At 41.9% G+C, this 17,845-nt stretch overlaps 1 protein-coding gene across 2 annotated transcripts in view; it reads right to left on the bottom strand.

Moving 5' to 3' along the window:
• The window catches only part of LOC122806652 (immunoglobulin superfamily DCC subclass member 4-like), a 2,205,210-nt gene that overhangs the window by 1,328,123 nt on the left and 859,242 nt on the right, over window positions 1-17,845 (bottom strand). For both annotated transcript variants that reach the window (XM_044077249.1, XM_044077250.1), the window contains exon 3: window positions 1,712-1,853. In XM_044077249.1, the coding sequence (XP_043933184.1) occupies window positions 1,712-1,853 (142 nt within the window). The remainder of the gene's footprint in view (window positions 1-1,711; window positions 1,854-17,845) is intronic.

Below are 17,845 nucleotides of genomic sequence, written 5' to 3'. Positions count from 1 at the left end.
CAACAAGGGGGTGACCATAGGTGTGTAGCATCGATTTCCCATGTTGGTAATGACCAGTCTAGGACATTGGAGCCCCTGGTGGGACTATGGATTAGTTGATCCAGGGCGTTGGAATTTATGAATTCCAAGAACCGTTGGGCAAAGGTGTTGGTACACGAATAGTTTTCCCAGTTAATGGCAGGGTAGTTGAAATCGCCCAATATCAGGGTGTTTGGTAGTGTCTTAATATGTTAATAATGTGTTAAACAGAAACATTTTCTGCTGTCCACCCCCTTGGTCCTATTCTCAAACAAGAATACTGATGGTACTGATGAGCACCTCAATTCTGTGAAAGTAAATTGGCTAATCTCACCTCAGTTCTGACAGTAAATTGGCTAATCTCACCTCAGTTCTGTGACAGTAAATTGGCTAATCTCACCTCAGTTCTGTGACAGTAAATTGGCTAATCTCACCTCAGTTCTGTGACAGTAAATTGGCTAATCTCACCTCAGTTCTGTGACAGTAAATTGGCTAATCTCACCTCAGGTCTGTGATAGTAAATTGGCTAATCTCACCTCAGTTCTATGACAGTAAATTGGCTAACCTTTGACATTTCTAGAATCAGTGTTTTCCACCACCAAGTATTCCACCATTCACTTAATTTACACTGCCATGCAATAACTCTTCTAAAACATGAACTTTCTGTATCAAACAGGTGGACTGCTTTAGTAGTCCCACTGCCACTGGCCAGATTACCCAATATCTGATATATGCAAGTATTATGTGAACAATAGTTTTTTATACAGAAAATCCACATTTCAACTCTTCAGTCAATCCCCTGCTAATGTCTGCTGCACTACACCACAAGCATTTAGTTAATATCTTTTACACTGTATTATGATGATATTTTCCTGTATTTTTTCTCCATATAATTCACAGCACATTTACTATAAGTGATGTCTCAAGATAAACCTACATTAAACCACCTGTTGCTATACATTTAAGACTGTTTTTTTTTTTTATTTCAGATGGTCTTCTCTTAAAAGGACTCTTACCAAGTAAGTTCTATCTCATTTAGCACTGCACATGCGTACAATAAATTAAAGTTCAACATTTATGGAGAAAGAAACCAAATGAAACATTGCTGTTGTGAGAAGTGAATAATTACCTTTGTTCAGTTAAGCAGTTCTAGGATTAAACTTATTAATAATCTTTTCATCCTTTTTACATTTCATAAGTGCCAGTTCTAGCACAGCACTTCTAACTGTTCAAGTTTCATGACAACTGTAAGTCTATCCCAGTAGACTAATATTCACAGCCACAAAGCCAAAATCTAATTGTATATCTATGAAAACACAGTCCACTGACCAACAGATGAAGAGGTCTTCTTTAAAAGGGCATTTTATTTCCCACTCTTCAGTACATAACAGCAATCCTGTACGTTATGGATCATCTAAATGTCAGGAGCTCCTCTGGTCAGACAGAACTATGGCTGCAATGAATGCCACTAGTGTCTTTCTGGACATAAGGATGACACATGCATTTCCAGCTTTAAGCAAGAGTAAGTAAAATTTCACAAGGAATACTAGTGAGCTGTATAACAAACTTGCTTTAGGGCACCAGCATTTTATGACTTCTTGCACTGGATGGCTGCAGAGACAGTTTTAATAAACAGAACTAGGCTCACTTAAATTCGCAAACAAAAAGTTCACCTGTGAAAAATGCCACTGACCTGGGATCTGAAGGAACAGGTGACATATCCTTTTCCCATGTGATTAACGGTGTTGGCAATCCATCGATTCCACATTCAAAACGAACTATACCGTTCTCTTCTACTACCTGGGCCTCAGGATGCTGATGAAACTTTGACAATGCTGGAAAAAAAAAACAAGAAGAAAAAATATAATGCAATTTGACTTGCATTTGAAATGACATTTTATTATTTTCATTATCACTATCAAACTAGTGAAATGTGAAACAATCATTCAGTTTTCCCTTTGGGTACTGCTTGTTTCCCTTTTTACAATGTACATTTCAAAGCAAACTAAAGTGAATTTAATGCTGTTGCTACCCCATAACAAACAGATAAACTGGAAATCTTACTTTTTATATATTTATGCATTTACTGGGATAATTTACTGATCCCTATAGAACCTGTTTCAAACACACCTTGGGTAAAAGGTGCTGTTAGTTACACCGTGCAAAAGTACTTGAAAGTTATATAGCATTCAGGCATACATACAGATGTGACTGGCAAAATGCACATACTGAGAAGTGAATACTAACTAGGCACAGGGATAGGCATTATAAATTAGAATCACACTATTAAAACTAACAACTTTCAGAATACAATTTGGGTGTTATGAGAAGTCTACAATGATTACGTTACAAGAATGACTTATGAACAAGCTCTTGGTTTAGACAATAAGGTGATGTACCAATCACTTAAAATCAGTGACTCCCCAAGTTGTGTGTGTGTGTGTGTGTCTGGGGGGGTCATCTCATGTTTTGGGTCCAGTTAGTACAATTGACTAGTTATTGAATTGAATATTATTGGGGGGGGGGGCGGCAACTTAGGTCTGTGGCCTAAATGCATATATTACACGTTGGAGATGGTCTGTTGAGAGGTACTAGAAGGATTCCATTTTTAGGACTCTGAATAGGACAAAGCCTAGCATTATGGTCATCAGGATTTTTTTAGTACCATGCTCTAATGTTCTTGCTATGGAAAAAAACTAATAACCTTAATAAGTTACATGTTCTGTTTGTTGTGGTTTGAAGGGAGGACTCTTAATGGGGTGGGGTGGGGTGAAGCGAGGCTATAAAGTTATAACTTGGAAGCAACACTGTCAGTGGTTCAGCAAGTAGCACATAGGTAGGTACTAGGCTATCGGCCCAAGGGCCTATGCAAGCCTAGCCAGCAAGGTTCCATGGCTTACGCCACCCAAGAAAATTATTTTCCTGTGCCACTGTCGAGCAGAGACACAGAAGTGATCCCCGGGGTGTATTTCCTATTTCCCATCCACTCATTAAGATTTTTCTTGAAGAGTGCTAATGAAGAACTTTGCTTAACATAGATGGGTAGCTTGTTCCAAAGTATAGGAAGTCTCTGGGACAGGAATCTACCCCTCCAGCATGTCCTGTTTATTGTGGTGACAAGGTTTAGGTCCCTAGAGCATGTAGCTCGGAGGGATTGGGATTTCTTTAGGTGTAGCATGTCCAACAGCTCTGGGTTTGACATAGCTTGATATGTTAGGCAGAGATCACCTCAGAGTAGGCGATATGCTACAGAGTAAAGCTGGAGTTTTTTGAGGCGGTCAGTGTAGGGCATTTGTTTGAGGCCAGAAATCCTCTTTGTGAGGTACTTCTGTGGCCTTTCCAGCTGCTGCAGATTTCTTGCAAGGTACATTCCAAAAGGGGCATTGTACTCTATAATGGGTCTAATGAGTGATGAGTATAGGGGAACAATGACCTCTTTTTTCCTGGATGACAACCCTTTTATGATGAGGTGTGCCACGTAGAAGGACTTCCTGACTACTGTGGCAATGTGACTATCAAAGGAGAGACTACTGTTCACCTGGGTCACAAGGTCTCATCACACATTTGGTGTTAAGTAGATTGCTGCCTATGTGGTAGTTCATGGGTACAGAGTTTTTACCAAAGGGGATGACACTGCACTTTTTGGCATTGAGCTTGAGGCCATGGCTCTGACAACAGGCATATGTCTCAGTGAGGCCCTTCTGTAGGATGTCCACATCATTTGGGGACTTGACTATGGCTCCTAGTTTGCAGTCATCTGCGAACTTCTTTAGCCAGAGGCCTTCTGTGTTAGCCTGTACTTCAGAGAAGTAGATACCAAACAGGAGAGGTCCCAGGATGGAACCCTGTGGTACTACACTTGTCACCGCTTTTAGGTCAGATATGGAGTCTGCAACTTTTACAGTGTGGGTTCTGTCAGTGAGCCAGTTGGCAACCCATCTTGTGACGTAGGGATTTGTACCTAGTTTAGTGAGTTTAGCTATAATTCCAGAATGGGGGGTGGTGTCGAAAGCCTTGGTGAGGTCAAGATAGGCTATGTGAACCACCTTACCCTCATCCACGGCTTGGGTGACTGCCTCAAAGAAGTCAATCAGGTTCAGGAGGCATGATCTGCCTTTCACAAACCCGAACTGGGTGGGATTCAGAGTTTGGAGGTTATCAATGTCTTTGTTTATGAGTTCCATAATGATACGTTCCATGGCCTTGCAGACCAGGCTCGTCAGGCTAATAGGTCGATAGTTTCTGGGATCAGTGGTGGCTCCCCCTTTGTGGAGTGGGATAACTGTTGCTGTGCACCATTCAGTGGGCACAAAGCCTGATACAAGGCTATTATTGAACATGGTGCTTAAGTGGGGAGCCAGTTTGTTCTGAAGTTCGTGTAAAACGCAGCCTGGGATGTTGTCCGGTCCCATGGATTCCATCTTGATGCTTGAAGATCAGAAGGCTGTAGGTTCTATTCCCACAACAGGTACTCAGATTAATTTCAGTCTGGCCCTTCACAGAGAGGATTAAGGCTATGACCTGTTAAAAAGCTGCTTCGTCTGGAGATGGTTTGATTTCCTCAGCTTTCATTTGCCCACTGTGTGACCTTGAGCAAGTCACTTAACCACACATTGCTTTGGGGCAATTGGAAAATTGGGCCAGGCTCTTTAATGGTCTTCTGTACCACATGGCTAATAACTACCTACAAGTCTAATACTGAAGCTAAGGAAGATATATGGCTTGTTACTCTGCCTCCAGAGGAAAGATGCAATGAAATTTTCCAGAGTGAGAAAAGCTATTTGTTTTGGGGGATTTTAATTGTTCTGCGTGGTATCTAAGGAAAAGTTACTGGTTCGATAGATCCCAAGCAATTGTTCTGTGTGGTATGTAAGGAAATGTTACTGGTCCAATAGACTTTAAACTATATAAAATTATGCAGTAGTTTTTGGTATGCATCTAATAACTTCTTCAAACACAAAGATATATAATGAAAAATACAGTTTGATTACAAAAAAAGAAAGTTTCTAAACAGGTGTTCTCTGCCTCTAGACTTTATTTTCTTCCCTTATTATATTGAATCTGTTATTAATCCAAATAACAGTGCACATACTGCTTTCAAGAAACTGGTTTTGAACTTAGAAAGAGTATGAAAAGACTTTTTCTTTAAAATTAATTACCTGCAAAAGAAGACTACCTAGTTAACCTCCAACAACTTTTTCATCCTTGCGGTAGTACAAGAGTATAGTGCACTTTCCCCTTAGGTCTACAGTATTTTATTTATTCTTATGAGGGCCCTACCTAGTTGTAGCCTTAATCTCTCTACTGCTATGCATGACTGACTCAAGTCACACACACACATCATTGTCATCCTAAATTCGTCACCACCTTTAATTCTTGCAGTAATACAGGATGGCAATTTACAACAGCTGCATAATGGTTAACATCTCCTGTGCATAAGGTTTGATCCTGACCTCTGCCCAATGCCTGTTTGGAGTTTGCATGTTCTCCCTATGCCTCTGTGGGGTTCCTCTCACCTCCAAAAAACATTCTGAGTGTTTCCATCTCAAATTTATCAATGAATGGAGCTGCCAGCAGCAGCACACACTCTACATGGTGCCCTATAGGGGTAAGAGTTTTACAGACCAACTGCTTTGGGCATCTACTGTGGTGCGCAGTATCACCAACATAAGAGCATGGAACACAAACCACATGCCATGGCAGGGCTAGCCACTCGACAATGTAAAACATGGCTGTTTGTGATTCGGTTACGTTAACTAATGTCACCAAAATGGGCATGGGTAGTTACCAGTGATAAGTGGGCTGAAGACTGGGTTGAAGACCCGACCTACTCCAACCTATGCCAGGGACCCATGCTAATGGTGGGAAGGGTGTATGTGCCAGTATTAGCCAGTGCGTGCCAATCATAATGCCCAGCAGGACTGGGTCAATAAGCTACTGGCTGTCTGGTGTCTAGTTGCCCAGCCTGGGTTACCTAGGAGAGCTCTGCTGCACAAAAGCTGGACATAAAACCAATCAGCCTACCAAACATGAACTGAGAATTGCTATACTTAATGTAGGTTCACTGACAGCACACAGCTTGAATGACATGATGATACAGAGAAGGCTGGACATACTTATGTATGCAAAAAGACCAGATGGAAGGGCACTGCAGCGAAGCCACTTGACTTGGGACTAGAGTCTACTACTCAGGAGGGAGACAGGCTAGAAATGATGTGGGAATTGTGGTGAGAGAGAGGCTTCAGAAGGTAGTGAGGGATATCATCAGAATTAGTGACAGACTCATTGCAATCAGACTCCAGTGTAATGATAGGGCAGTATTCATAATTTCAGCCTATGCCCCACAGCAGGGTTGTGATAGTCAGGAGTGCATTCAGACAGCAGTTGCAGGATCTACTAAATAAAGCAGGACAAGAGGAATTGGTGTTGATAATGGGTGACTCAAATGTATGTATTGGGACAGACAGAACAGGATATGAAGACTGCCTGGGTCCAACATACGTGGGGCAACAGGAATAAAGAAGGAGAGACCATTCTAGACTTCTGTCCAGCAAATGGCTTGATAGTAGCCAGCACATGGTTCAGAAAGACAGACAGTCACAAGATCACAAACAAGAGTGGCCAACATACAACTCAGGTAGACTTCATCCTAGTAAGGAAAGGACAATGGGGTAGAATCAATGATTGCAAAATCTTTCCAAGCAAAACAACCTGCCCACAGCATAAACCACTGGTTCTCACAATCAGCTGTAAACAGTGGTCAGAGAGGGCTCTAAGGTCAACAGAGACCAGGCTGAAGACCTGGAAGTTGACTGGAAAGAAAGCACAACAGTTCAAGGAATTACTCGGGGTTCTAGCACTCAAAGAAAAGGAGGAAATAGGTGGAGTCGAAGAAGAATGGCAGTGCCTCAAAACAGCATGTGTGAGGACGAGGGAACAGATATATGACTGAGCCAGATATGGAAATAAGATACATAAGGAAAGCTGATGCCAGAATGCAGAAGTCCAGAAAGTTGTCAAAAGAAAGGAGGAGTGCAGGAAAAGTGGGAGAAAGAAAAGATGGACCAGGCTGGGAAGAATATTGGTTGGCTAATGAAGAAGCTAAGAAAGTAGCTGCAATAGCAAAGAATAGGGGCATCGGAGGCACTCTACCAACTTATGGAAAGTGACTCAGTAAGGGGCACAAAGAAACTACTTCAGGTTGCAAGGCAAAGACAGAAAGATAAAGAAGGCAGTCAGACACCCTTCATAAGGGATGCCAGCAACAACCTGCTCACCAGTCCACAGGATCTCAAAGGCAGATGGAGTATTTCCAGATGCTTCTGAATGAAGAAAATCCCATAGAAGCTGTACTGCCCCAGAAACAGTCTACAAAGAACAGGAGCCCTCCCTAGAAGAAGGATAGCCCTAAGGAAAATGAAGTGAGGGAAAGCAGTAGGCTCAGATGAGGTCGCAGCAGATATGACCATGATATGTAAGCACTAAATAAGTTGCAAATTACTGCAGCACTCAACTTTCCGCACTTGTCTAGAGGAAAGCAGATTTTTGTACTTAATAAATAAGCACCTATCCAGACATGTCTAAGGGTCAGCTCCCAGTGATTTCTCCTGTCTACCAGATGAATCTGGGCATCTTGGGGCAATGCAGCAATTGCCTCATGTACACAGACAACCCTCTCCTCCTACCACCTGACACTCAGCTTGAGAGAGATGCATTTATATTGCCAAACTGGAAGCAAAGCTCTCTTCACCCAAGACTGGACTAGACAGTCAATAGGAGAAGGTAAACACTTGCACCACACCACACTCATCACATAGTCCCTCAAAACCTACACCACCAAAACACACACATAGAAACACAAAACACACACCTATATTCACGGAGGCTCTCAATAAAAACCTACCCAAGCATCAGGGACCTCCAAAGCAGAAACGCAAGCAAACTCCACCCCCCAACACAACCCAAATGACACATAGCCCACAAACTCAGTGTGCTACTCAACCACAGCCCATAAGGCATAACAACGTACCCAACACTAGTCATAGGTGACTCTATAGTCAGGCACACTGATGTTCCACTCACCAGGCTAAACAAAGAGAAAGTTACTGTCAGGTGCCAGGATCCACCACATAATGCACGCACTCAGGTCACTCCACAAGTACAAATATGACACTGTTATTGTCCATGCTGGTGTGAATGACCTGAGACGTACCTCCCTGGACTACATGAAAAGAGACATGGAGGAACTCTCCGATCTTGTAGCCCAGGCAGGTAAGACCCAGGCCCTGAGTAGCATCCTGCCATCACCCAGAATGATGCCACAGTACAAGGACAAAATGATTGACTTCAACAATTGGCTAAGTTTCTGGTGTCATTCTAAGGGGTTCCAGTATTTGTCTGCCTAGGACAACATGATCGACAGACCACGATGCTTTGCCAGAGATGGCTTGCACCTGTCACCCTTGGGATTCCGGATCCTGGCTAAGGCTCTTGCCACTCCTATAGTGCCTTTTTTAGGCAAGGTTCAAATGACAAATTCACCACTGTAACAGGTACAAGCAAGCAAAATCTGAGGGTAATGCTACTCAATGCTAGAAGTCTAAACCTCAAAATGCACTCACTCGAGGCACTTCTTAAAATGGAGAACATCGACATCTGTGCAGTGACAGAGACCTGGATTAAAGCTCCAGAGAGCACCCCTGCATTACCAGGCTATAATTCATACCACACCTTTTGGCCACCTAACCCAGAACGAAGCACTAAAGGTGGAGGCATGTCCATATTCATGAAGGATATCCACACCTCCAGGCTAGTTGAACAGCATAATGCATCCAAGATTATCCAAGTGCAACTAACTCTGGGCAAGAACACAATCCAAATTGTAGCTTGCTACAGACCCCCCCCCACCATGCCCCAGGATTCCCACTCCTCATTTCTTGATACACTGGAAAGTATTAGGGTACAACCTAAGACCCTAATAATGGGAGATTTCAACTACCCCACCATTAACTGGGAAAACTACTCATGTACCAACTCTTTTGCTCAAAGTTTTCTGGAATTCATAAATTCCAATGCCTTGGATCAACTTATTCACACCCCCACCAGGGGCAGTAATATCCTAGACCTGGTCATTACCAACATGGGCAACCGGCGTTCCACACCAGAGGTCAATTCCTCGTTGGTCAGATCCGACCACAAGCTAATCACCATAGACATCCACATCCCACCCCCCCCCCCACCTCCAATTAGGGAAACCACCATAAAAAAATTATCCAAAGCCACCTTCACACTTCTTAAGACAGAAGTGGCAAACTTCATGACACCCATGCAGATGGACAATAGAGTTACGACTATTGAATCCTAACAAATGCACTTTATAAGCACTTACATGAGTGCATGGATCGTGCTATCCCTAATAGAACAAAGATGCTATCCTCCAAAAAAAGGAAGCCGATCTGGTGGTCCTCTGCCATAAACAAACTCTACAACAGAAGAAAGAAGCTGTTGCAAAAAAGAGTGAAATCCCATGACTGGAGGAATGCCCTGGTCAACCTCAGTAAGAAGCTGAGATCTCTCATAAAATCCTCCAAAGCTAGTTACGAAAATAAAATTGCCACTGACTCTAAAGACAACCACAAAGCATTCTATAGCTATGTCAAGAATCTCAATGGCAACACTCAGACCTGCTCTGAGTTACAGCACAATGGCACTAAATATACAGAACCAACTGATATTGCCAACATCCTGGCAGATAGGTTCAGTGCTAACTTTACCCCCCTCTCACCCCCTAGAGGGCCCATCTCTATACCAGAAGAATGCAAAGTTCCTGTAATCACGGCTGCACAGGTAAAAAAAAAACACTCTCCAAAGCCAAGAACACAGCATCCATGGGATTTGACAATATCCCAGGCTGCGTTCTACATGAACTATAGAATGAACTGGCACCCTACCCAAGTACCACGTTCAGTCATAGCCTCACCTCAGGCTTTGTGCCCACTTAATGGCGCACCACGACGGTTAACCCACTCCACAAAGGGGGAGCCATGACGGACACCGGGAACTACCGCCCCATTAGCCTGATGAGCCTGGCCTGCAAAGGCCATGGAACGTATCATCATGGAACTCATAAACAAAGATATTGGTAATCTCCAAACTCTGGACCCTACCCAGTTCGGATTTGTAAAAGGCAGATCATGTCTCCTAAACCTGACTGACTTCTTTGAAGGAGTCACCAAAGCCATAGATGAGGGTAAGGTGGTTCACACAGCTTATCTAGATTTCGCCAAGGCTTTCGACACCACCCCCCACTCTAGAATTATAGATAAGCTCACTAAACTAGGTATAAATCCCTATGCCACAAGATGGGTTGCCAACTGGCTCATGGACAGAACCCACACTGTGAAAGTAGCAGACTCCAAATCCGACTCCAGACCAGTGATAAGTGGAGTACCACAGGGTTCAGTCCTGGGTCCTCTCCTGTTTGGTATCTACTTCATTGAAGTACAGGCTAACACAGAAGGTCTTTGGCTAACAAAGTTTGCAGATGACTGCAAACTAGGAGCCATAATTGAAACTCCTAACGATGTGGACATACTACAAAAGGGCCTCACTGAGACAGATGCCTGGTGTCAAAGCCATGGCCTGAAGCTCAATGCCAAAAAGTGTATTGTCATCCCCTTTGGTAAACACTCTGTACCCATGAATTACCACATAAAAATGTGATGAGACCTTGGGACACAGGTGGACAGTAGTCTCTCCTTTGATAATCATATTGCCACAGTGGTCAGGAAATCCTTCTACGTGGCTCACCTCATAACAAAAGGTTTCTCATCCAGAAAAAAATAGGTCATTGTTCCCCTCTACTCATCACTCATTAGACCCATTATAGAGTACAATGCTCCTTTTGGTATGTACCTCACAAGACATATACAACAACTGGAAAGGCCGCAGAAATACCTGACAAAGAGGATTACTGGCCTCAAACAGATGCTCTACGCAGACCGTCTCAGAAAACTCCAGCTTTACTCCGTCACATATCGCCTACTCAGAAGCGATCTCTGCCTAACATACAAAGGTATGTCAAACCTAGAGCTGTTGGACATGCTCCACTTAAAGAAATCCCAATCCCTCCAAGCTACACGCTCTAGGGACCTAAACCTTATCACCACAATAAAAAGAACGTGCTGGAGGGATAGATTCCTGTCCCAGAGACTTCCCATACTCTGGAACAGACCATCTATTTATGTCAGAGCTCCTCATTAGCACTCTTCAAGAAAATCTTGATGATTGGATGGGAGATAGGAAATTCACCCCAGGGATCACTTCTGTGGCTCTGCTCAACAGGGGCACAGGAAAATAATTTTCTTGGGTGGCGAAAGCTAGGGTACATTTTTGGCTAGGCTTATATAGGCCCTAGGGCCAATAGCCTAGTACCCTCCTATGAACCTATGAAGATGCTGGGTAAGATAAGGAAGAAATGACTCCTGAGGGTACCTATAGCAGTGTGGAGAGAAAGGCATACCCCAGATGACTGGAGAATAGGCACACTCATGCCAGTGTACAAGAACAAAGGGGACATCCACAACTGTGGGCAGTACAGAGGCATCAAACTCCTATCACACTGCATGAAAGTTCTGGAGAGAGTAATTGATAAATGGATATGCAAAGTAGTGGAAAGTAAGATGGGAGATGAGCAGTTCAGATTCAGATCAGGATGCAGCACAACTGATATGATGTTTGCAGTGAGACAGATAGTTGAGAAGAAGCTAGAGATGAGGAAGGAGTCCAATTGGGTATTCCTAGACTTGGAGAAAGCATATGACAAGGTCCCAAGAAAGCTGATTTGGGCAGTACTGTGGTGGTCCTAAGTCCCAGAAACACTGGTAGAATTAGTGCAGGCTATGTACAAGGATCCAATCACTCAAGTACGAACAGTATTCGGCCTCACAGAGGGGTCCCCAGTGGAAATGGGTGTGCACCAGGGTTCAGCTCTGAGCCCACTGCTGTTCATACTGGTAATGGATTACATTAGCAAACAGGTTGGAGGGGACAGGCTCGCGGACAGAACCCACACTGAGTTGCAGTATGTAGATGATGTGGCATTATAGGTAGACTCTGAGCAAGAACTTCAGCAAAAAGATAGGGGAATGGATGCAAAACTGAAGGCACACTGGATGAAACTAAGTACAGATAAGAGTGATAATGGCAGCACTCTGAGCAAGAACTTCAGCAAAAAGATAGGGGAATGGATGCAAAACTGAAGGCACACTGGATGAAACTAAGTACAGATAAGAGTGATAATGGCAGCAAACTTGGTAAATCAGAAGAAGCTGAGAACTGAGATAGAAGGGAAGATAGTGGAACAGGTAAACAGCTTCAGGTATCTGGAAGGGGTGGTTAAAGAGAAGGGAAGTCTGAATGAAGAGATCAAAGCTAGAATCAGAAGGGCTGCAGCCAACTGGCACAGAGTCTCAGGTGTAGTCTACGACAGAAGAATTCCAAAGCAGCTGAAAAGCAAGGTGTACAAGACAGCGGTGCAACCAGTACTACTGTAAGGTACAGATACCTGGGCAGTGAAGTCAGAGCAGATGAGAAAGCTAGAGGTAATGGAAGTGCCTGAGAAGGGTGGTAGGATGCACACTGTGGGACAGAAAGAAATAAGGACATAAGAACAGAAGCCAAAGTAGCTCCAATTGCAGAAAAGTTCAAAGAGAACAGACTACGGTGGTTCGGACACCTGCAGAAAAGACAATCTGGTGAAGAAGATTTGGAATAGACTGGAAGAAGGTAAAGGGAAACGAGGACATCCAGCAAAGAGGTGGATAGATTAAGTGAAAGAAGATCTGCAACAGTCAGGCATGAGTGTCGAAGAAGGCAGGAGTGTGGCACTGAATCAAGAGAGATGGTAACAGTTAACACGATACCCTGACCCCATGTAGAAAATGGGATAAAGGGGGCTGATGATGATGAATTTACAACAGTTCAACAGGAGGTAAAGGAAGAGAGGGAGAAATGTGATATAGATCAGAGAGAAGGTATGGAAAGACAGAAATGTGGAGAGGGGATGGAATAACTACGACAATAAAGAAAGAATGTTGGGAAAGAAACGAATTTGTGCATGTGTCTCTGTGTGTTTACATTTTACACATACATGTGTGTGTGTGTGTGTGTGTGTGTGTGTGTAGACATTTAAATATATATATATATATATATATAGATAGATAGGTAGATAGATATACAGACAGTTACAGATGGGCATTTAGATAAAAAGAAAATGTGTTACTTTGTACTCTAAACAAGTTGATATGTTCTACAATGACTGTACGGTTGATGTTTGTGAAACAAGTATTAGTGCAATTTCTTCTCAGTTTAATCACTATATCCTGAACAACTTCTGTTACATCTACTTCCTAGGATTCCCTCTCCTTTGCCTCCTCTACCTTTGTTTTTTCGCCATTTCTCAATCTTCTTCCCAATTATCTTCTCCTTTGTTTCCACTTTGTTTACATCCTCTTGTTATACATGTCACTTGAACAGCACATGTCCCTCTAGCCCACATTTCCTACATGTAGGAAACTGACAGCACAGTTTCCTACATCATGCTCATGTCTAAACATCAAAAGGTGCTTCAACAAAGTATTAGTTTAAGGGTATGCACACTTATGCAACCAGCTTATTGTATGTTTTTTATAGTTTTCCCCTAACAGATTTGTTTGTTTTTCAATTGAACTGTACAGGTTATAGGTCACATTAAAGGTGGGAAAAGTTCTGAAATGATTTATTGTGGTCTCATTGTTTATATCCCAAAAACGTGGCATTTTAACAGGGGTGTGTACACTTTTTATAGCCACTGTATTCCACTCAGTCATTCTCCTCTCATTTCAAGATATGAGCATTAGTTCTTCTACTGCTTTACAGAACTTTTAATTGACATTTCTGCCATATGTTGCTAACTTGCTCAAAATGTTGTCCTTTTTCATATGGTTTCTGCATACATGTTAACCTTCTGTTTACATTCCCATCTCTGCTCTGCAAAGGTGACTATTCATGCAGCACTAAACTACAGTGCAGTTTTTAAGGGTGAAGCACATCTGAGATGCTGTCTTCCTGATGACATTTAAATCAAGTTTCCTTCTGTCTGAGTCGCTGGCAAATTCCTTAAGTGAATGTTCAAGTTCCAGTGATACTTACCGGAAAAAAGTAAGGGTAACTTCATTTATAAAACTCAATTTCAAAAACATGCAATATAAAATTAATAAATGATCAACAAAGAAACAGTGCGCACAGAAAGTAAAATATTGTACAGTTCACCCAAAAATGATGTAAAAAAATAAAAACAATATGCAATCCCAAACACCACTTCCACCAAACGCACATTTTTATCCATGCAACAGCAAACATTTTAAATAATTGACCATTTTTAGCATATAATTCTAAACAAATTCCTAGCCAAATATTCAATATAAAAGTAATATCCCATCTGCTGTTTCTTGCCTACTGCCTTCATCAATGAGTAATAGCAACTGAGTGCATATGTATTCATTCACACATTTAAATTCTTATATCCCTAATTTCCTTGTTACTTATCTTGGAAGCCTCCAACACTAAACTGGTCCAAAGTTACTTCTTTATTATATTACATTACTGTATGCCTCCAATCAAATTGATACTTAAAAGTGCATCACTGCAACACCTACTGCACAGACAATGCAAGCTGCACTGTTAATCACCCACATTCCCAGTACCACTAGGGAAAAGAGACTCTGCAGACTACAAACTACTTGAATGGGAAGTTTGAACAACTTCACAGTTAGAACTCTTCCAAGCTATGTTAGAGAATAGTGCATTCACCCAGTGTACCACACAAAGTCACCCCCCCCCCAAGACACACACAAAACTTGCATACTGTATTTACCCCTGCTTCGATGAGGCAGAGATGCTAATCCATCCACCATAGAGCATGTCTATACCCTAGTCAGCCTCCCATCTCTGATAGTAGAGAATACATATACATGTAGTCATACCTCCTGCACAGACACAGACACTTAGGTACACATCTGCACACACAAAGTATCTGTACCTGCACATGGGAGCAGTTATCCAGCGCACGCGCACACACACACACACACACACACACACACACACACACACACACACAAAGTATCTGCACCTGCATATGGGAGCAGGCATCCAGTACATGTGCGCTTGTGAACACACACACACACACACACATATACACACTTCCAATAAGGAGCAATTCAAATACTGTTCCACACAAAAACAGACACAGGCAATTGACATACACTTGCATATCATGTCATCCAATTACTCTTCAATGCACTACTTACCTGGATCAACAATCTAAGAAGAGTGAATACTCCCACCTTCCCATGTATAATTCCCCCCCAACTAAAATTTCTAGGTGTATGCAGCTAAACTGCTGGATAAACCTGGACATTTTTGCACTACTCTACATGGAAACTGCCTATATGGATATCTATGAATTATGCCATATTGAAAATTTTACCTTAAGAAGTACTGCCCTAGACATAGCTGTAGTTAATTAGTCTGGCACCCTAATGCAGTCCGCCAATCTGCACTCCCCTCAACTCTAAGTTCAGGAGCTTTAAAAAATGGTCCTCTTGTTCTTGTACATGTGGACAAGAAAAAAAATTATCTCCTCCTATCTTTTTACTTTTAAAACTGTAGCAAACAGCTTGCTACATTCACAGCAAGTGGCTTGCTCCAACATATACCACACATGATGTGCAACAGCTCTTCATACCTGACTGCAAAAGCAGTATCAGCAATCATTTCTACACTGTTACAGCAGTAAATGTTGGAATTGCACTACCAACTGATTGGCATTTACCAATCTTGCCCCCTATTACCTTTTGTCCATGGTGGCTGCCCCTTTGTCCCAACCTAACTATAGCACTGGCACTGGAGTGCTAATGGAATTCATCAGCACACACCACACACCTTCAAAACTGTACTTGCATGCATGCCAAACCTTTGGCCAGTCAGTAGAATAGGGCTGCACAACTTGACAACAACGGACAGTATAAGGCATGACACCATTGCATAACAAGCTAAGCAACTTGCACAGCTTTGCATACTAAAGAAGACATGCTTGAATCACAGCCTTCCTTTCTTCCACTGATTAATAGTGCATGTCAGTTTTTACATTTTAATGGAGAATATCCAAAAAAGTCTTCCCTATTTTAAACATCTTTCTTCTGTTTTATGTCTTTTCTTACCTCACCTAATAACTCATTCCACTCCTTATTAACAAAATATTCTCATATAATATCATCACAGCATACTCTTCACTTCACCCCTACACCTCTAAAATTTAGTTTCCAGCTAAGCATTTTCCACTTTATCAGTGCAATTACATTTGCATATCATTTTTCTTCCACACTTCTTTACCTAAACCCCTTATACTTCTCCTTTACAAGAACTCCTAATAAACGGTGTCCTTTTCTGTAAAAATGTAAATAATATACAGATTCGGAAAGGCCTGGAAACGGTGCAGTGCAGTTGGTCGACACTCATTTGTTTGACACAATTGAACTACAGTATGAATTGAGCCATGAGATATATGGACAAACCCTTGTTTGGTTAACTTCTAGACAGTCAACAAAAGTAAGTGGTAGGGCTGGGAGGTTGTGTGTGATTGTGCGTATTTAAGGTTTAAGGTAAAGGTTAGATAAGGAGATAGATTTAGTGTGTGTGTGTCCTGTTTCATGTAGTGGTAGTCCTACAGGAAGGGCTTTTTGTAGGTAAGCTGTATGTCAGGGTTAGGGTTAGCACCTATTATTCAGGTGATGTAGAGATGTTGGTATCTGCAGGTGTAGAGATTTTAAAGGTGACAATCATTAGTTTAATGTTTTTTAAATAACAATTGTATAAACTACATTGATATATATATATATATATATATATATATATATATATATATATATATATACTCTGCTATTTTAACTAATGGCTTCATTTTCTGTATATGTTTTTTTTTTGCAATGCACTTTTTGTATCCTTTGTAACCTTGGACCCCCCCCCCCACTCCGTCTCCTTTGAAAATGTGCACCTGCCCAGTTGGACTATTCCGGTAAACAAATGTCAAATAAAACAAATAAATAAATAAAATAACCAGGCAAGGAGATATACCAGGGGAAGACTACATGAAGAAGTTATAATCATAAGAACCAGATCAAGAATATGTTCTCTAGAGAGTTTAGTAATCTGATCCAAAGAATTTTAGTTTATAAAATCTAAGAACGTTTGGGCATATCCTACATTTGAGGTACAGGTGCTCCGGTTTATTGACAGGCAGTTAAAGTCTCCTAAGATAATGAAGTTCTTGTTTATACAGAGTTCATCAAGTACATTTAGGAGCCATATGTTATTGTCAGGGGTCATGCAAGATTAAACTAAGATGTGTGAATTCCATTTATGGGTCTCTGGGAATGTGTACAGATGTGAAATGGTCCTAACAAATTCAGAGATGCCAACACAGTTGCTTTCAGGTCTGAAGGCATGGTGGGAACAAAACCCTGGTATGGAGGGGGGGGTTACCTGAACATTAGTCAGGTTTCACTAATCGTACAGACATAGATGTGCTCCAAATGTAGGAGAAGCTCAAGGTTGGGCATTTTGTTGGTGAGACTTGTGGCATTGAGCAGAGACACCTTAATGTGATCTTGTTATGAGTTTGAAAAGTTAGTTACAGTGGAATATCGATCAACTAGACAGTGTCTAAAACTGGGGTCAGCAAAGGCTTTACCCAGTATGCAAACACTTTGGAACAGGAGATGCAGGCCAT

The sequence above is a fragment of the Protopterus annectens genome, chromosome 7.part0 (assembly GCF_019279795.1).
Source record: "Protopterus annectens isolate FY-2018-M chromosome 7.part0, PAN1.0, whole genome shotgun sequence".
NCBI lineage: Eukaryota > Metazoa > Chordata > Ceratodontiformes > Protopteridae > Protopterus > Protopterus annectens.
Note: the sequence above shows the minus strand (reverse complement) of the source record. Positions and strands in the feature narration are given on the sequence as shown.